General features: G+C 34.2%; 2 protein-coding genes across 4 annotated transcripts; one reads left to right on the forward strand and one right to left on the reverse strand.

Moving 5' to 3' along the window:
• Positions 1-1,037: 1,037 nt before the first annotated feature.
• On the reverse strand, positions 1,038-20,138 carry LOC140044418 (uncharacterized). 3 transcript variants are annotated; one of them, XM_072088914.1, is made up of 14 exons: positions 13,851-14,140; positions 12,972-13,548; positions 11,196-11,231; positions 10,406-10,640; positions 7,695-7,798; positions 7,230-7,568; positions 5,882-6,013; positions 5,724-5,791; positions 5,398-5,497; positions 5,056-5,064; positions 4,325-4,420; positions 3,738-3,950; positions 3,332-3,495; positions 1,038-3,006 (listed from the first exon to the last, which is right to left on the reverse strand). In XM_072088914.1, the coding sequence occupies exons 2-14, from the start codon at positions 13,536-13,538 to the stop codon at positions 2,874-2,876; spliced, it is 2,196 nt and encodes a 731-aa protein (XP_071945015.1). In that variant the 5' UTR covers positions 13,539-13,548; positions 13,851-14,140; the 3' UTR covers positions 1,038-2,873. The 3 variants fall into 3 exon arrangements, with proteins under 3 accessions (XP_071945015.1, XP_071945017.1, XP_071945016.1); XM_072088916.1 differs by lacking the exons at positions 12,972-13,548; positions 13,851-14,140 and adding an exon at positions 19,137-20,138; XM_072088915.1 differs by lacking the exon at positions 5,056-5,064.
• On the forward strand, positions 14,233-16,308 carry LOC140043307 (uncharacterized). Its single transcript, XM_072087809.1, has one exon. It carries the CDS (start codon positions 14,817-14,819, stop codon positions 15,633-15,635), a length of 819 nt encoding a protein of 272 aa, XP_071943910.1. The 5' UTR covers positions 14,233-14,816; the 3' UTR covers positions 15,636-16,308.
• Positions 20,139-20,493: the final 355 nt, after the last annotated feature.

A 20,493-nucleotide genomic window follows, 5' to 3' on the forward strand; every position in this document is an offset into this window, starting at 1 on the left:
TAAAACTCACTTATTTTAATTCCTCAACGTAGAAATTGCAAAAATGTTTTGTTTTTGCCTTGAAAATTACTCTCATTAAAAACGATAGTTCCTCCATTGAAGAGTGAATGCTAACCACCAGACCTACTGTGTGCTGTGATCACAGTTTTGTACAACAATGTACATTTACTCTTACCTGGACACCAAATTGGTAAATATTTAAAAATCCGGGATAGATGAAGCACTGGGTTGTACAACTAGCCACGCCCTATCATGGGGATGCCCATAGTCCTATGTGAATTATTATCTAGTATGTAGTATCAATGATTCCGTAAAGGTACAAAATAAGGCGTTGCCACCGATATCCGCCGATAAGAGGTACGTGGAGATATTGCAAAGCCATAAAGTAGTACCGGTGATGTCTTTGTAAGTTAACAAAGAACGTATTCGAGCATTATTTATTGTTAGGTAGACATACTACTTCCTGTTCCGGAATTAAATTGGTGCCGTTTGTTACTAAACTCTCCATTAGTGTGGTTAGAAGACCATACCACACCACACCCACCCAACAGACGCTCCGCCGCAGCCCAATATTTTAAATCATACTTCCATACTGCGAATTCTCGTGTGAGCCAGGGGCGCAGCCAGTGGGAAGGAGGGGGGGGGGGGGGGGGGGGAGGCCAACAGCCATAAGTCGCGTGCTAAAACGCATAGTGATACCGGACCGACAGACAGACCGACCGACCGAAATAGTGAACTATAGAGTCGCGTCCACGCGACTAAAAATGTTCTGTAATGAAAATGAGAGTTGTTTTTTGTTTTCTTTGTTGCAGTTTATTAGTGTTAACATTGTCATATTTATGTGTGAGTAAACCGATTCAAATTATCTAGATTGCCCTAGACCGCCAAAGCTTCCAGAACCCGAACCAGGGCCCTTAGCGGCCCCCTGGCCCCCAGCCCATGGTTGCTCGCTTCGCTCGAAAAATACTCACATATTTGTTGACCCCCCCCCCCCTTTATTTCTTTGCTGGCTGCGCCCCTGGTGACATTATGATTTCCTGTATTTTATTAATGGTGCTATTTTTTCACTATTTAATTCAACCATGGCGGACTCATTTAAATATTATATAAACAATTTTTCCATGATTCAGCCGAACTGATCATAGGACCATAGAAAATCAGACAATTGAAATAAAATAGGGCCTACAGTATGCTATATTGGTAACAATAAACAGATACATTAAATATTTTTTCTTTAAGAAATAGAAAACAATTAAAATACTGTACTAATTAAAATGTTTAAAATAAGACGTCATAGAGAAACGTTTTTTCAAGAATTGAATGGTAGGATAACAGTAACATTGTTTGCTCTATAAAATGAAAGCGCGCACGGACGTGTTTTTGAGAAAAGTAACGTCGCGTGCCTCTAAGTTTACGTCGGTCGAACCTTCGAATAATCAGAATCAGAAGGAAGGTCATTTGACGTACTAACTGGTCATGTATGCATCGATATGAAAGAAGCTCTGAAAATTACAAACGACATGTTCAGAAACACTATGATCAGAAAAATGCAACATACAACAGAGTTGTCAATCAATCTAGTCAAATTCATGGCTTTTAGTTTTTATCATTTCATTTTACACATTACATAGTTTCATTATAAATAATATATCATTTGGAAAAAAAAATAATATTCTAACATTTATTGCGCCAATTCCAAAAGATGATCAAAGGTGCATTGTGTCCTAAAATTTTCTAAATAAGTAAGTTTTTAAATTAATCTTAAATGAGTCAAAAGTGGGTGAACGTTTTACAAAAGGTGGGAGTTCGTTCCAAAGAGAGGATGCAACAAAAAAAAATGAGTATAGGCCTACACCGTAAGTCTGATAGCAGAGGAGTTAAGGCATTGTTGGTGATGGACGGGAACAAAATAAAAGCTTTAAATGTTAAAACAACAATTTTGAAGGTAATACATTCTTTAATGGGGAGCCACTGAAGGTTGATGGTGCGACAACGGCGTGGAGTAAGTGTACATACACGGTTAGCAGAATTTTGGAGTCGGAAGTGAAGAAGAGGGCAGTAAATAATGAATAAATACTGATTCTTTTTTTTTCTAACATTATACAGAATGACAGTTATGAATAAGGACAAAACCTTTTATGGAGATGTGAGTGCATTGCTATGTTCTTTCAAATTATCTTCAATTTACAAAAGTTAATACATTTATTTACTTTATATATTTTTTTAAATAAAATAAAAATTGTTCATTATTTATCTTCAACATGATACTATATCTTTGACAGGAAAGAATAGGATTTAATTGGGTGTTATAAATGTTAACTGTGTCTCTAACTTGCAACCTTCTAGTTGCCAGTCAACGGTAGCTCATCATAATTTGTAGAGTAGCCATCTTTTCTGGCCAACTATCTTAAATTTGGCTTTATCTTGCAACCTTCTATTTTCCATTACAATGTTATACTTGGTAAAAGAGCAGTCGTCTTAATTCTGGCTGTATTTTGCCAACTTCTATTTCTAGTCTTAATGTATCATCATTATTGGTAGAGCAGCCGTCTTAACTCTGGCTGTATCTTGCAACATTCTAGTTCCAAAATGTATTATCATAATTGGTAGAGCAGCCGTCTTAACTCTGGCTGTATCTTGCAACATTCTAGTTCCAAAATGTATTATCATAATTGGTAGAGCAGCCGTCTTAACTCTGGCTGTATCTTGCAACCTTCTAGTTCCAAAATGTATCATCATAATTGGTAGAGCAGCCGTCTTAACTCTGGCTGTATCTTGCAACCTTCTAGTCCCAAAATGTATCATCATAATTGGTAGAGCAGCCGTATTAACTCTGGCTGTATCTTGCAACCTTCTAGTTCCAAAATGTATCATCATAATTGGTAGAGCAGCCGTCTTAACTCTGGCTGTATCTTGCAACCTTCTAGTTTCCAGTCCAATGCAGAGAAATCTGCGTCTTCTATTCTCTCCTTTTTATGGTTGAGTAATTCTGCTGCTTCTTCAGTTCTATAAGATAAACAATTGAAAGTTTAATTATTGGTTACTGACAGCTTACCTAAGATACAAAGAAAACAATAGGTGATCTGATGGATTTCCTAATAAAACAAAGTGATTTATTCATTCCAGTATAATTTCTGGGCACAATAGGTTGTACATAATAACTATAACAATATTAAATTTGATGGTTATGATGATTGTTTGACTAGAATGGATGCTAACAAGCTAACAAGATGGTTATGATGATTGTTTGACTAGACTGGATGCTAACAAGCTAACAAGAAATTCCATTTCAATACAAAGGTTTGTGGAGATATTAAAAAAGTCTATGTACGTGAGTTGCTGGAACAGTAACCTCTCTGTCAAAGCTGATATTGCACAAAACATCTTTGATCGTAACTTCACACTTTGTTCTATCTTCAGTAAATCAAGCAGAGTCTCAACTTGTTCTGGTTCAATGGAGTCTACAAATATTTCATTCAAACCTTTCTCCATTTCCTGCAACCACAATTTTACAAAAAATGAAAACACTGATAATTTACATGAAATACATAAGTCATTTGAGAAATGGTCAAATCAGTCTACATTTGCTGCCAACAATGAAATAAACCACAATAAATGATTTCATTTCCCATTTAGACAGCTTAGACTGTGAAAAAAAGTTTGAACTATCCTTACTTTTATCATTTTTATAACTGAATTTACTGAATTCGTTTGGTGATTTCTCAAATATGATTTACCTTTAAACTGATTACTCCATCATTATCCTTATCCACCTTTCTGAATGCTTTCTTATACATTGCCTGGCGACGTTTATTTATCCGGCAGTAACCAAGAAGATAATCCATTGGAGTCATGGACTCCAGGACTCGTACATCCATTGGGATTTCAAACCGACTGGATTGACGAGAGAGAGCTAAGCGTCCACGTAACCAAGTTTGCATTTTGGGTTTCTGAAAATAGTAAGAAACATTCCTTGTTTTATTCAGTTTGCCACCTTTTGGCTTTCATGCTTCACCTGCAACAAATCCCAGTAAATCTGTTTTTTATACAAGTAAATCATTGAAATTTAAATATTTTAACACACTAATTTAACTAAATTATTACTATAGATGAGTTTAATAATAAAAATAAATAAATAAAAACATCAGTGGTTTGTGCCAATGTTAATTAGGGACTTACATACAGTAAGTGAGACTTATGTAAATTGGCTTCTGTTGTTAATGGATAATCACTTCTTTTTACCCAAAATATAAGACACCAGTATAAAATGCAAAAGCTAGGATATTAAACATGCTTCCCTCAAGTGACTCATGATGATTCTTACCTTGACATCGATGTCAGAGATGTCAGTGATATCTGGAGAATCTGGTGATGGTTCTGCTCCTCTTCGTCGCAACCTCATCTCAATATCCAGAAGATCCTGCATAAATAATTAAGAATATTATAAGGTTTTGTAAAGTTTGGTTGACACAACGATTAGCTTATCCTTGAGTAAATTTCATGCACACCAAAAAGGCAAACTCACAGTTATGGTCATAAGGTAATGTATAAAAACATAGTGTAGAAGCGTATGTGTGAGGTTTTATGTTTTTATTAGTAATGCTCAGCCCTAAACATAGAACAATGCTTTTAATGTACCAGTATTAAATATATATGCAGTTTTGTCTTTCCACCAACTGATTAATTTAAAAAGCTAGTGTGGTATGATTATTTTTTACTACTGAAGTGAAATATAATGAAGAAAGCGACTAAGTAGTAAAAGCTGTAGTATTGTCTATAAGCAAATTGATAAGAGAGCAGTGAGTGAATGTTGCAATATTTTTGATCAGTTGATGACAAAGCATGGATGGATGCTGTAAAACTGTCTATTGGCAAAGTCAATACAAATTGGTGAGGGTAATGGCTGTGGGAAAAATGGAATTGCAAGCCTCTAAGCAAAGGTAAGGTTATAATGAAACTCTTTTTGCAAAACTAAAAATATGTTGATCATGTAGCAAGCTGTAAAAAATTAAGTAAAGCAAGCAAACATAAAGAATTCAAGTACAGTATACATACTTTTAATGACTGTGGAAGAAAACAAAGAAAGAAGAGAAGAAAAAGAAAAAAAGAAACATTGTCAAATATTTATTTTTTTAAATTTCTAACAGATCTCACTTTACAAGATAAAGAAATACTACGAATATAAAAAAATCGTAGATATTTACAAAGAACATTTAATTTGATAATATAGACACTAGCACTTAGATCTAAACACATCTACTAATGTAGTTTTTTACCAGAAATAATTCACACTATAGCAAAGATTATGATCTTCATAACATTCTAAAAACATAGATGACTTTTAGAAAACTTGGATTGTCTGTCAGGATTTGAAAGGTTGACAGTTTGATGTCTTACCTGTGCATCCATTCCAAATATATCTACTTTATATTTTGGAGCTGGACCTAGTGGCCTTCGTTTTTTAGTATCATCTTCTTCAGAGTTGGTTTGATTCGCACTATAAAAAAAATATTTTAGTAGAATTTAAAACTACCTTTAGGAAAAACAAAGAAACATTCTTTTTTAGAAAATGGTAATAGTGTACATGCATCTTGATATCAAGGGAACTTAATTCTCTACATTTTAGCTTGCAAAACAATTTTGAAAGATGTTAAATAAATAAACTATATCTGTAGACTGAAATTAGGTATAAAGGATTTCACTTATTGATGTTTTTTTCTTACCTTGATGTGTTTGTATTTGAGACAACATCATCTGGATTTTGATTGTCATATGAATTTGCGGTTTCAATCTGAAAAAATAAAAAAAAACAAACAATTTGGAAATTTGTTTGTGACTTTCAGTACTGTAAATATGTTATATTTTGGATTCTTTTATTTACCTGAGTTGCATCATCTTCTGTTTTGTCTTCCATATCTTTATTGGCTTCTTCCTCTCCATTTTCTTCTGTTGCCACCTCTGATTCAGCAACATCAGTAGTTTCTTCTTTTGTTTCAAGATCTTCAAAATGGTGCTATAAAATTTCAAGAATAAATTTGAATTATCAGGTATTTTGAGCATTGCAATAGACATTTGAGATATGTGTAAGATTATTGCGATAATCTTGTATACGATGGACGAGTAATATTTGCTGCCACCTACGGTTGTGTGGTACAGTTCAGCTATAGTCGAGTTACTGTAGACATGTGTATTTGAGCTGTCCGGAAATTCCGTCTATATTTCCGTGATCTGTTCCGTACGATTGCTTGTGTAAATTACAATGATAAATGTAAGTTTATTATATTTATGTGATACTATTTGTTTAGTCATAGTTACGATATTTTGCCTTTAATTATAAGATTTATCTTGAACATGTGCTGAATCGTGGTAGCCGCCATTTTGAGTGATACGGTAGACTATATAAGACAAGGTTGTTATGATGATAGACCGAAACATTTTGTAATATTCCTAAATATATTTAGGCTAAATTTAGTATCCGATATATTGGTTCACATGATAATATTGATGCTTTAGATGCTATGTATGTAACTTAGAATTTCTAGGTATAGACCGGTTGCATAAGAATGTTCACTCTGAATTTGATCCGTCACGCATGAGTGATTCGTATCTGACCTCGCGTTAACTTTGCTGTAGGTTAACATTATTTATAGATCAGAGTTGCTTTTTGTTCTGAATGGAGGTTTTGTTTATACGTATGAGTTAAGCATGGTATTGATACATAATGAATATAATTATATTGTTTTAGGCTATGAAGTTATTCATGTGCTTTTGCTAACCTGAGAACGTAACTGTAGAAACTGTACGCTGTATAATCTATTTATATCCGGCAAAGTTGTGAGTCATGTTAAAATCTATGTAAAATGTGGTATTATGATGAAAGTTACCAAGAACATTAATGACAAGTTTATGAGAAACATTATTGTATCTGTATTTTAATACTCAGTATTGTTTATATTTGATTATGCTCTTAACAGTTTATTTTATGATTGAATGTTGGTATGGAGATTTATATATGATTATTGAGGTTATAATGCTATGGTATAAGGTTAAAGGTTGTTTATGATTCTTTTCTGTATTTATTTGTAGAATAAACAGATTCATCTAACTTATTCCCGTGGTATATCTACTCATTTGCTAACCTGTGTGTAGTCGTCCGACCTTTTCTGTACAATATGTATGAAAGAGGAGCTTTCTCCAAAAAAAATAAAAATAAACAGCAGGAGACTTACTTCTTGAACAAATGGTTGTTGAAATGTGACTTCTTTCTTTGTTACAGGTGGTATAGAGTCTTCCTCTAAGACGGGTTCTATACTTGATGGCTCATCTAACCTTTCTTGAGAAATGGATGCTGTTGGTAATATCACTTCTGGTGCTGGTAGTGATGTCACTTCGGGTATTGGTAGTTCATCTTGCAGTTCTTCTTCAGGTTGTGGTTCTTGTTGTTCCTTTGGTGGTGATGGTGGCAGTGTTGTTGTCTGTGGTTGTGGTGTGGGCTCTCTTTCCAATTGGCTTTCCTCTATTGGTGGAGGCGGTGGAGATAGTGGTGGTGACGCAAGGGGTGTTGGTGTCTATTAAGCCAAAAAATATCCAATAAATTAAGTATATAGAGTATTATTTTGTATACCCACTTATCAATTTCACACTTGAACAAATTGCAGATTACTACAGTATGATAAATTTGAATCTCAAATTACCGGGGCATACGGCTCAGTTTTCTGATCAGCTTCGCTCTCTATCAGGTCTGGTGTGAGATCATGAATGATGACATCATCTTCTACTAGCTTCAGTAACTCTTCTTCTGAAAAGATAAGGAACAATAATATAAAGATAAACAATTTTGTATGCAATACTAAAAAAATGATGGTGCGTGATGTTTATGTCCTCTCTACTTATCATGTTAAGCAAGCTTTAACATGGAGAAATTGGTTTGTAATTTTTCAGTCACAGTAAGTTTTTGCAATATATTACATTTTACTGTTACAGCAAGTGAACCAAGAACATTAGGATTAATTAAATAACTCAGCATATATTTTATTATATGAATAGAATGTTAAATGAATAGCAAATTTCTTTTATTTGTATGGATGGATTACTAATACAGTTCTCAAATACAAAACATAAAATGAGTAGTTAGACATATCTTGAATAGTAAAATAGTACCGTAAAACATCCAGTACTTTAAAACTTTTCTGAAATACAAAGACATTGCCACATACTGTCATTTGTACATCAGATCAGCTAATAATAAATAAAATGTATTAATTAGTAGAACAAATTACAGACTGTACTTAACACTGTAAAATATAAACATGCAAACTTCTAAAACTATACTAATTACAACATTTTGAATGAAAATTGTTTAAGTGACAGGAGCAAATATATAAAATGCACATGAAGAAAAGCTCAAGTAGTGTTTTATTATATTACACATTTATATGGAGACACTTAGCAACTGTTTCTCGTTGTTGTGCAATTCAAAGAATGGAATTTACCTAAAAAGTTATAAAATACTAATAAGACAAGTGCTGAAGTTGATATTATTACGTGACCATGAGCTAAATATTTGAAATAAAAATGCAGTTGTATTTTCGAGTCACGTTACAGAAGAAATCTACAAAACAGTAACTATATCTTCTCTACTACAACACAAAAGTCCACGAAAGCAATTATAAGCGATCTCAAACCTTCAGTGTCAGAGGCTAACTTGACTGCCATTGCATTCTCCAGTTGGTGAATCTCGGAGGAAATATCCAAAGAATGCCGAGTTGACATTTCTTCAACTATAGCACACAAATTGCTGCTATCAGGGATAAAGTCATCCGGAGCAGAGTGACCCAGCAGAGTGTCTTTGGGTTCAAAGGCTAACTTGACTGCCATTGCATTCTCCAGTTGGTGAATCTCAGAGGAAATATCCAAAGAATGCCGAGTTGACATTTCTTCAACTATAGCACACAAATTGCTGCTATCAGGGATAAAGTCATACGGAGCAGAGTGACCCAGCAGAGTGTCTTTGGGTTCAAAGGCTAACTTGACTGCCATTGCATTCTCCGGTTGGTGAATTTCGGAGGACATATCCAAAGAAAGCTGAGTTGACATTTCTTCAACTATAGCACACAAATTGCTGCCATCAGGGATAATGTCATCTGGATCAGTGTGACCCAGCAGAGTTTTGTCGGAGTCAAAGGTCATCTGGGCAACATCAGCAGTCTCATTATTTTTAGGGGTAATTTCAGAGACAGTGCCAAATTTATCGTTATGGAGATCAGTTTTCTCTGAAGGAAAATCTTCAAAAACATTTGATTTAAGAACTGTTTCTTCATTTATATCAATATTCTCCAAAGAATTTTTCTCAAAGTTGTTTCTGCTATTTTCAAACCGTGGTTCATCTTCATCTTTCTTTCCTTGAGCTATTTTACAACAACAATAATGTCACTAATAAGTACTGTAAACAATACACTACAAATAAACAAAGTTTTATTTGAAACTACTGTACAAGGAATAATTGCACCTGTACATGATCAAAATAACATAATCCTAAAATTGGCCAGATTTATGTAGACTATGAAGATGAAGTGAAACTTATATCTATTGAACAATGCAAGAATTTTGATTATAAAATAATTAAACGGAAACAATGAATTTTGTAAAGACACTTTTGGAAAAAAGTACTTATAATGAATAAATGTTAATGAGAATCATATGCTCCACAATCTATACAGTCAACTTTACCAAAACAAGATTTTCCAAATACAAGAACTCTACAAAGAATGGATTGTGTCCCACACCCAAAACATTCATTCTTTAAAATTCGAACCTAAAGATTTTGATCCAGAATGAGTTTGGCAGAATTGACTGTACTAAATATGACATTGATTTACACACATGCTTGAAGCTAAAAGAGCAGCGATGCAAAGCAAACCTTTATCTTTCACTGTCACTCTGATAGTCATAGTATTCTGTGATTGTTGGACCTCATTCAAAGAAGGAAACACATTGTCCTCAAGAGCACTGCCATTTGAATCAGAGCTACTCTTGTCAACATCCTGAGGAGCAGTACCATAAAGGGTGTTCCTTTGAAGGGTAGGAATGTGAGGGGTAGTGCCTTGAGGAATAGTGCCTTGAAGGGGATGAGAAACTTTTGTTACACCTAGATTCAGCCCTGTAAATATGATAAATTAGACTAGATATGTTATTATTAATTTTAGCTAAAGAAAATAACAGAAAACCTTTTTTAAATATTTATAATACAAGGAAGAAGTTTTAACAAGAATTCTGTTATTTTTCGGAGATTAGACTTCAATTGTTTGACTGAATAACTAATCTCACTTAATGAAAAAAGTAAAAAAAGTGAAGCAAAATTTAACGTGAAATTGCTTAATTTAGAATGAATACATTTATAACTAACCTGTATCATTATCTCTTTCATCTTCAACTGAAATAAATTCTTCATTTTTTCTTTTAACCATTTGTTCGACCGGTTGCTTTCTCCGATGTACGCATCTGCGTAGTTCTCTCCTGCCGTGATGTGCATCTTCAAATGCTCTCCTTGGATGTGGAGGTGGTGATGGCGTCGAGTCACGATCAGCAAGACTGATTGAGCTAACAAAGTTTGTGTAGTGAGGAACTTTGCCACGTCGTATCTTTAAATAAAAAACAAATTAATAACAGTTAACACACTAAAGAGATAAAATGATTAAAAAGAAAGAAATGGCCTCTGTATTGAAAATCACAGTACTAATGTTTTTCTGAAAGATTTAACTTCCACTGAAATCGTTACAGGAAAAAATAAGTTCCTAAATGACCGGATCATGATTTAAATAATAAATTTGAATTATAAAACACAATCAAAGAAGAGAAATACAAATCTATAAACATAACAAAATCCACAATATTTTTTTGCAAAATAAAAAACAATTTAAAGTAAATTATAATTTTGGAATATAAAACACAAATAAATAGAAGAAAAAGCAATAAATGATAAAAAACACTAATATTTCTTGTAAAAAATTAAATAGAAATACAAAATACTACCAGAAGTGTGTTGTAAAGTGCTTGCAGCATGATTACTACTAAATACAGTATAATAGTACTAACTGATGTCTCTCTTTGTCTCTGAAGAGAAAAACTTATTCACACTTTGGAAAATAGTTTGACAAAAGAGACTTAAATGACGTTAAACTCAATTGTGTACTTACATTGTTATGTCTTGGTAATTGGAAGTATTCTCTTCTCTACAAAAAGAGAGATAAAAATTGGTTAAATAAGCAAATGTTCTACAGTTTTTACCTGCTTATTACTAATGGTCCAAATTTATTGTGCTTGATAAATTCTGAGTGCTAATGTCCTTTCTAAACTCATAATTAATATAAGTTTAAGTAGGTTTGTGTAGTTCACATATTATTTAGATAAATATTATAGGCTCCAACTATATTTGTAAATTTACAAACATTATAAACAATTTTAGCTAATTGTGTAGAACATTTCATCAGATACACTTTTAAATAAAAAGTAGGCCTTAGGTGCTCATTGGCTGGTAATATTAAAAATATTTTCTTCTGTGAAAAACAAGAGAAAGTATGCACATGTTAAATACAATGTTTAAAAAAGGCAGTAATATACAGTATATCTAGGATAAGCATGAACAATATATAACATGTCAAAAGCTATAGAAAACTACAAAACTATGGTTACTACAACACAATACACAGGAAGTAGTCACCATAGAAACCGATAAAAACAAACTACAGAATACAAGTTTGATCCATTTCAATGATATCACAATGAAAAAGGATTTTAGTTTATTGTGAACAATATTTTCTAGGCTAGTAATTTTTCTTTCAAAAAATACACTCCTCTATCATTATGGTTTGACAAGTAAGATATTCTTCAACTTTATTTTTACTTGTAAAATACATGAACATTGCATTACATTTTTGAAAAATAAATAAAAAATTGTTGTTTTTTAAAATGTTTTATATCTTTGTCACAGAATGAAAGAATGAATAGAAATGGGCTACACCACAATTGAGAAAAAAAAGGATATAAAAAAAATATTTATATTTTATAATTATTATAATATTATTCCAATTCAGATAGATCCGACTAAGTGAAAAAAAATGTAGGAACTTCCAGATCATGATCCAAAGAGACCTTAAAGAACTCCAAACCAAACGGAGGATTAAAATAGGATACTCATCTCAGAGATATTTTAAAAGAGGAATATGATACTGTATGATTGTTGTGTGTAGAGTTATAACCTAGCAATATTTATTGATGGGAACGGTAAGACTAAACTGGTTTATGCATCATCATCAATCAATGACCAACTGATCCCAACCATCTGAAGCATCATAGTAAGAAAGCATGCTAAGCAAATTAAATGAATGACGTTTTAAGTGTTTCCACTCATTATTTACTTAGTATGTTACTTATTTACCAGTCTCTTTCTGTTAATGGTACTCTAGGAAAAGCAAGGTAAAGTGCTTCTAAGTATAAAAGCAATTAAATTTCCCTTCCAAGAATAATACTACAGTACCTCATTTGACTTATTTTAAATGAACACACCTGAGCACAGAAGGTATATTGAGATTCATTCATGGACTTTTTTTATTGCACAAAATGTATTGCTTTATTCCTCGCATAACTGATGATCTTAAGCTCTGTCTACACTATCAAACTAGACAAAAAGTGAGATGGCCCAAATATGGTAGTGATATGCCTAAATATGGTAGTGATATGACATCATGTCCATATATGGGCACATCACATTTTTTGTCATAAAGTTTGATAGTGTAGACAGAGATAGGCCTACTATGATTATAGAACCATATATTCACAAAAATTCAATGAATAACCTCCTCTTAACAACAAATTATTAAATTAGATTTATTTAATTGCTGATTTGAGTAAAGATACTCCTTCTTTAAATAAAATAAACATAAAAAAAAAATTATCTTATCATTTAACCCTACCGTTGGTGGTGCAGTTTGCGGACGTGTCCAAAACACATAGCGCTCAAAATGCGATGGCAACAAAGTTGCAAGAAGACCAGTAGAAGAAGTTGGTCTGAAACTACTACTGGACGGCGGTCTACAATCGACTGGACAATACAAGCAACTTCCATTTTCCATCGACGCTAAACTTTCAAGTTCTTCATAATATTTCTTATAGAGCGGACTATTTTGAATATTTTCCTGATCTGATGATTGGGTCGCAAAACGAGCACTTTGTGTACGTCTGTGTCGGAGAGGAGTTCTCGTCGAGCTCTGTGAATCCACCCTGTAATTGTAACAATCAACTTTCTCATGCCGGTATATTTGGGTACTTGGTGGTCGAGCGCTTTTGGGTCGATTTGAAGGTTGAAAATTGACAGGAGTCGTAACTCTTCGGTGTGTGGCACTCTTCACTCGTCTTGTTTGTTGACGAGTACTGTGGGTACTCGATGGTCGACTACGGTTCCTGACGTCATTGCGATAAAAGTTTTCTCTCTCAAAATTCTTGTAACCCTGTGACAACCAGGGTGTATTTGGATCCAACATCACTTACAAACTACAAAGAAAGATGAGAAAACTATCTAACTATTAAACTAGTTTATTTGGTTTACCAGAAGGTAACATTTTTTTAATTACATAAAGAAGCCCAAAAAGCAGTATCTATTTTGTTTTAATGTAGTGTAAACAATATACAGCATATCTATCTATCATGTACAAAAACAAAAATGGTCACACTAATATCGATTACGATGAGATCCAGTCTCCAGTTGTTTTTCTGGTGTCTACTTATAACTAAAATTACAAAAAAGTAGATACACATAATACATTTTTGTCTAATAATTATAGAGTAATTCTCACCTTCCAATCGAAGCTAGGCTTACGATTTCACATGGCTCACTTGCTCTGCTCGGGCTAAACTTCCAACAAAGTGACTTGAACTTTTGTATACTAACTAACCAGTCTTACAGTACTAAACAAGTTCTTAACTCAGTAATTGGACGGTCTCTTATTGAAAATAATTTAATCTCAAACAAAAAGTAACTCGCAGATGACTACGCTTTGTTGATGAACAAACCCAAATTTGGACAAAAGAACACAAAAAAATGTAATTTATAAACAACACATAACAAACACCAAGGTAAATACCGATAAGGCAATCAAAGCATACAGCCCGCCCTCTAAAGTAGATTAGACCATAGCAACAAAGTTATTACTTAACGCGTTTACCGTTGCTAAGCAGGTATATCCCTATTAAAGGCGGTTTTATTGCCAATCATGCGATCTTAGATGATCAAAATTAGTTCATTAGTAGTCTTAGATTATTAACATAAGGTTAATCTTTAAGAATCAACTTTGTAGTTTGATTTATTTTTGTTTACAACAGTTTTGAAAGTTATATCAATATCAACCCCGGAAGTGCTTTTCAAACAATACAGTACTTCTCTCAATATCTCTCATTGTGACGCTGTTGTGTTTATTGTTCATAGTTCAATAGTTGTCGTGGGCAGTCTGAGTAGGCCTAACAGTAGTAGTCTCACTGTCATGCATGCTGTTTCAGGAACAAATTGAGGCGTCATCATTACATATATTTACTAGGCCTTATACTGGTGGTTAACTTAAATTCGGTGGCATAGAGAGTCTGCATGAACAGTACAGCCAGACAGACAGACGTCGGACTAAGTGTTGAATGAATCATTTGCTGCCCGATGTGAAGTTAAGGAATAGACTTTGACATAGGCCTAAATAGCTCTATGGCTAAAGAATTGGATCGTTTTATGTCTCGCTGAAATATTTGTTTAAATAATTGTTGCGTGATCAGGGACAATGCCACTCAAAAAAGGCAAGAAAAAGAGTGGTGGAAAGCGAAAAAAGTCAGGTAAGAAGAAGCTTACAAAAGCAGAAAGAGAGAAAGAAAAACTAGAAAAGGCAACCGAACTGCTCGTATCCAATGAAGATTCTTTCGACAGTTTTGTGGACCGTATGGACAGATGGTTAACCAGCAACACACATAAAGCTATCGAGTTATTTCGCAAATGTGACGTTGATGGAGATGGTGTATTAACGTATGATGAATTCAAAGCTGGTATGATTGACTTAGAAGCACCTTGCTCGAGCGTAGAACTGCACGCACTCGCAAAGAACATTGATAAGGATCAGGATGGCACTATAGACTATCTCGAGTTTTCCAAAGGATTGAGATACACTGAACATACTTATGAACGCCCTCTTCTGGTTACCACCAGAGTGGAATCACAACCATGTTCTGTTTGCAAAGTTAGTCTCTGGCAGCCCTCTGTGGTTCACAGACCTACCTACATCAAGCTGCATCTTCGTCTGACAACTTTCGACAATTTACGCTCGTATCCAGGGCACTTTACCGTCAAAGTTAACTCTCACATCTCCATATATGGCATCATAGAAATTATCAAAGAAGAAATGCATTTATCATCAACTAACATTAAAGTTTTTCGCGGGAAAGTTCGAGATGTGTGCAATCTTTTAGAAGCGGACGATACTTTGGACAGTTTGGGCTATTTAGGAGGAACGAAAAACGAACCTGAAGATTTGACGTTGTATTATGATTATACGACAGACTTTCACAGTTGTCCGGTTCTTCTCACTGATCATTATTTTATTAAATAACAGCGTTCTTTGAAATTGAATATAAAGACAATATAAAGAATCTGTATACGAAACAATTAGAGCCACAGAGCGCGTAGCTTGTTGCCACTGTTATTTTATTCACGCGAATCGGAAGTGTCGGTGTGACGTGTGGGTGCTTCGTTCTTTACGTTTCATCTCATGGATATGATCGGTTTACGCGAATAAATTCGTCTAGTGGCATGGAAAACAACAGGCTTTAGAGAGAAATACGTTGTAAATAAAATACTGTAGTGTACTGAGAAAACTTAAAAGATCAGTTCAGATCACAGAGTAGTGGGGGTGTGTGAGTAGTTAGAAGAAAACAGCTGCAGACAATCTCAATAAAAATGTAAATTAATGTAAATATTTAATGATTTTTTACAATAATTTATTACAATTGGTTTTCTATGATGTAACAATGATTAGTGTTTTCAGGTCAATAAATGATAACCTAACTAAATAAAATGAGTTTCATTTATTTATTTGAGCATTTTTTATATGCAATTCAATCTTGGATTAAATCATAGAGACTTGTGATGGAATCGAACCACATCACATGATATTATATTAACCCAGTCTTTTTTCCCATCATACGAAGTCTACTACAGTACTCCTAATGGCTGTTTTCAACTAGGTGAATCTATTCGCGCGAATCGAACATTCCTGAGCTTTGATTGGTTGGACATTGTTTCCGCATTACAAACACGTTAGACTCATATTAGTCAACGGTATACCTATTCGCGCGAATACATTTGCGGAAACAGACTTAATGATTACCTAAACATTATCCCTAATCATTTGACATTTACTGCATTCCCAAAAAAGTCATTATTATAATGTGCTGCTATTACGATGGTCGTTTCGGTAATTACCAACAAAATAATGGTCTCTTTAATTTACGTGGATTCAGTATACGTAAATATAGGGTCGATTTCATTATTGGTTACATACATGATTTATGTTAATTTAATGCTTTGAACATTGATGCATAGAGCTCTGTCTACCCCATCAAACTTTATGTGACAAAAATTAGAAATTGGAGAGCCTCTCTCTTTTATTTTTGTTATAACATTTAGGTAATCTCGGGGGTAATTCTGCCTCATCGATTTACATTTGTTTTGTCTGTATGTTCGTTTTTGTTTTCTATATTAGGGCGAAATGAATTAAATGATTTGATAAAATGTAGAGGTTTGAATTGAGTGTTGATTATGTTTGTGTGTCTCACTTGCCACTTATGTTGGGTACCTCATATTTAGGCAAATATCTGTATAACTGTGGTTATAGTCTCTGGAATAGGCTTTTTCTCATCTTTTGTTTACCCAATTTTTACCAGACAGAACACGGATAGAATTCACAGTATATGGTTATACAATGTACCACTTTAAATGCATATACGTGTGTCAGTTGTGATAAAATTCACAGTATATGGTTATATGTACCACTTTAAATGCATATAATAATACGTGTGTCAGTTGTGATAAAATTCACAGTATATGGTTATACAATGTACCACTTTGAATGCACGTGTGTCAGTTGTGATAAAATTCACAGTATATGGTTATACAATGTACCACTTTGAATGCACGTGTGTCAGTTGTGATAAAATATCGACAACTATTATCTTATTTCATAACACTGACATTCTAAATGTACAAAAACAATGCAAAAAGTACAATGTGACATTCCAAGACCTGGTTTCATTTCTAGAAATTAAAGAACTTAACGGCTTTGGAGACAATTTAACATCAATGCAAAATATTCTAGTAATTTGACACGTGGATCCGTCCGTCGCTTGTGATTGCTCGTACGCCCTTGCGCTGCGTCCAGTTGAGAGAACCAAGCTTTAAGCTCTGTCTACACTATCAAACTTGATGTTATATGACCACCACATTTGGGCACATCACAATACAATGTTATTCTGTATTTTGTTATAAAGGAAATATTATAGTTGCTTTTATATTAATAGCTCGCATTTTCGAACCGGTATTCACTACTACTGACTGTACCATCTTAAGTAATAATGTTCCGTATAAACACAATCTTATTTATGTGCATTTTTTCTGTGTCGCGATCGAAGATATTTTAGTGCGTTTTGTGTTAAAACATTTTGAATAAAATAATAATGCAAAAACTTGAATAAATACGGTCGTGCTGGATTTAATTTATGTAGGCCTAATGCTGAAAAAATGTTGAGACATTAGTGAAAAGGTTCATCTAGATTGTATTTTTAAAGTTAAACAATTGTTGGTTCCTAATGTTATCTTTCATTGATTACAGTCACCGGGTGGTGTCAAAATATTGATTCTTATTACCGAACGTGGTGGTATATATTACGATTGTATTTTCTTATTTGCAGCTAATCAATACAAATATTATATACTAATCAATACACGCCTAAGGGCCTGTTTCTGCTGCAACTGCTCAAAATACGGTATAAAAATACGGTATAAAATACGGTATTTTTTATACCGTATTTTTTAGTACCCCGTTTCTGCTAACAATACTTCTTGGGTGGTCGTGTTAAATTTCATCTTTTTTACCCAAATTGCCATTCATTTATTTGATCGATAATTAAAAGTCGCAATAAAGGAAGTTTTACGTCTCACTTTCAACAGCCTAGCCCTAGTGATAGAGATGTTGTGAGAGCACAGAAAACATCGTAATGGGGACAATTAATTTGTTCCCTCCCCGAGTTATTGTATTTTGCAATGTTGTACTGCTTTCGCAGGCTCTTCAGCTTTGAGTTTACTTGCTTTGGAGACAAGTCTATTCCATACTCCTGCTTTATTTTTTTAGAAATGTCTTTATAAATGTGGTTGTCCCTTTTATTACCTTTTAGTTGGTCAGACATTTTAGCTTCCCCACACACATTTATTTAGTAAAACTGTGACTTATTCGCTCCACATTTTCGCCGAATATATCTATACATGTGTGTAAAGCAGCTAACAGCGACAGAAAATAAAAACACGAATGGTGACCTTTTGTCATGTAAAAAAAAAAAACGGTATTTTTTATTGGCAGCAGAAACGGGTACAAAAAATACGGTATAAATTTGTAAATACCGTATTTTATCCACAAATTTTGTGGGGAAAATACGGTATACAAAATACGGTATATTTTTTATGAGCGCAGTTTCTGCTGCCAAAAATATACCGTATATATACGGTATTCAAAAAATACCGTATAATATACGGTATTTAGTTGGCAGCAGAAACAGGGCCTAACTCGCTTCATGATTCTGGAGTATTTTCGGATAAGGACTATAAACCGTAAGTCCAGTGTACATATTTGGGTCATGTACTTAGTACATCTTTCGCGACGAGTAGGGGCTTACCATAGTGTACTAGTATACACACAGACACTCTTAACTCATCAAGAGGGCCCCTTGATTGTCAGGATACGCTGTTTAGGATCACCCTCTATAAATAAGGTGAAATGAAACATAAAAAAACCAAATCAATGCAACTAATCAATGAAGCACAAACAATAATTAATTCTTACCTTTCCCTTTTTTATCCGATGACATTTATCTGACGTCAACTGTCGAACATCTGACAACATGGGTGTTAAATTGGGGCACGGGCTTGTCGAAAACCGACCCCTAACGAAGCAATGATTAGGGTAGCAGTGAACATCTTGGACATACTCTCCACCAGCCCATGGTGTTCCTATACACCTGCTTGGAGAAACAACACTCCTTTCGGAAGTAAACTCATCCACATAAAGTCCAGACATTTGCTGATTGCCGCAGCTAGCAACCCGACGCATATCGGTGTGTTTTGTTGCCTCTTCTGCTGTGTGTGATATACGAACTTTAGGGAGGGACGTCGTCCTTTTCAGAATGTCCGCCGCGCTGTGAGATTGACGCAAACGATACGTGGTTGTCTCTCGTCTTATTTTACGACTCTGCCGTCTGTTATCAAGAAACAATTCAGCCATGATGGTTTTATAAATATCCGAAATAATAATTAAAAGCACTCTCCACTCCGGAATAAACAGATTTCAGAATTCTAATTACAGCTGTATCGCCCGCTCCCATAACAAACAGACGATGAGCAGTTCAGTTTGAGTTGTGTCGGCATCGACGTGATTTTCGAAGAATATAAATATATGTAGGCTGTATTACTTTAATAAGTCGCAATATCCCATTTTAAATGTGTTAGAATAGTGTTATAGACACATAGAAACAGCTATTAATCTTCAATGTTGCATTCTCAAATTCGTCATTTTTACCTGGGAATCAATTGATTGTTATTTTCAACGCGTAAACGACGTGTAGCGCCAGCCAGGTGTTTCGAAATCACGTAAGATTAGGCTAATCCAGTGTAGATTAAAAAATCAATGAAAGAGTTCATTTTCTATGATTTACTCGTAAAGAAGTTGCCATGAGCGCATCTATTATACACCCGCGAGAAAGAGAAACAAATACATCCGTACGAAATTGTAGGTTTGTAGACGACCAATGAAACGTCAGCAATTTCCACACGTGACTGAAATAATGACGTAATAATCTGAAACAATAACAAAACATATCAATATTGTCTTTTGATGAGGTCTAATTTCAAAATTAATTTCTGTGAAGGTATTGTGCTAAATGGAAGTGCAAGCTTAAATAAACCTTGATTTCCGATTGGACGCAACGCAAGGACGTAAACACTAATTTGACCAATCACAAGCGATGGTATTCGAACAGTCCCGTGTCTTTTGTCAACTCGCTTGCGTTGCGCGTACGTCCTTGCGTTGCGTCTTTAGTGGGAAATACGCTTTAAAGAAGTTTGCGTATTGCCAGTTGATTTGTACCTTGGATTGTGCGTGACTTACTTTATATACAGGTGTAAAATATCCCTCAGTTTATCCG

The sequence above is a fragment of the Antedon mediterranea genome, chromosome 3 (assembly GCF_964355755.1).
Source record: "Antedon mediterranea chromosome 3, ecAntMedi1.1, whole genome shotgun sequence".
Lineage (NCBI taxonomy): Eukaryota > Metazoa > Echinodermata > Crinoidea > Comatulida > Antedonidae > Antedon > Antedon mediterranea.

Bases quoted from the DNA above. Each gene is read 5' to 3' on its own strand.
- LOC140044418 (XM_072088914.1), bottom strand. From the start codon at position 13,538: ATGTTGGATCCAAATACACCCTGGTTGTCACAGGGTTACAAGAATTTT. The intron at 10,641-11,195 runs GTAAGTACACAA...TTTTATTTAAAG, and splicing joins AATTACCAAGACATAACAAT to ATACGACGTGGCAAAGTTCC. The intron at 7,799-10,405 runs GTTAGTTATAAA...TTATCTTTTCAG, and splicing joins TGAAAGAGATAATGATACAG to AAGAAGAGTTACTGAAGCTA.
- LOC140043307 (XM_072087809.1), top strand. From the start codon at position 14,817: ATGCCACTCAAAAAAGGCAAGAAAAAGAGTGGTGGAAAGCGAAAAAAG.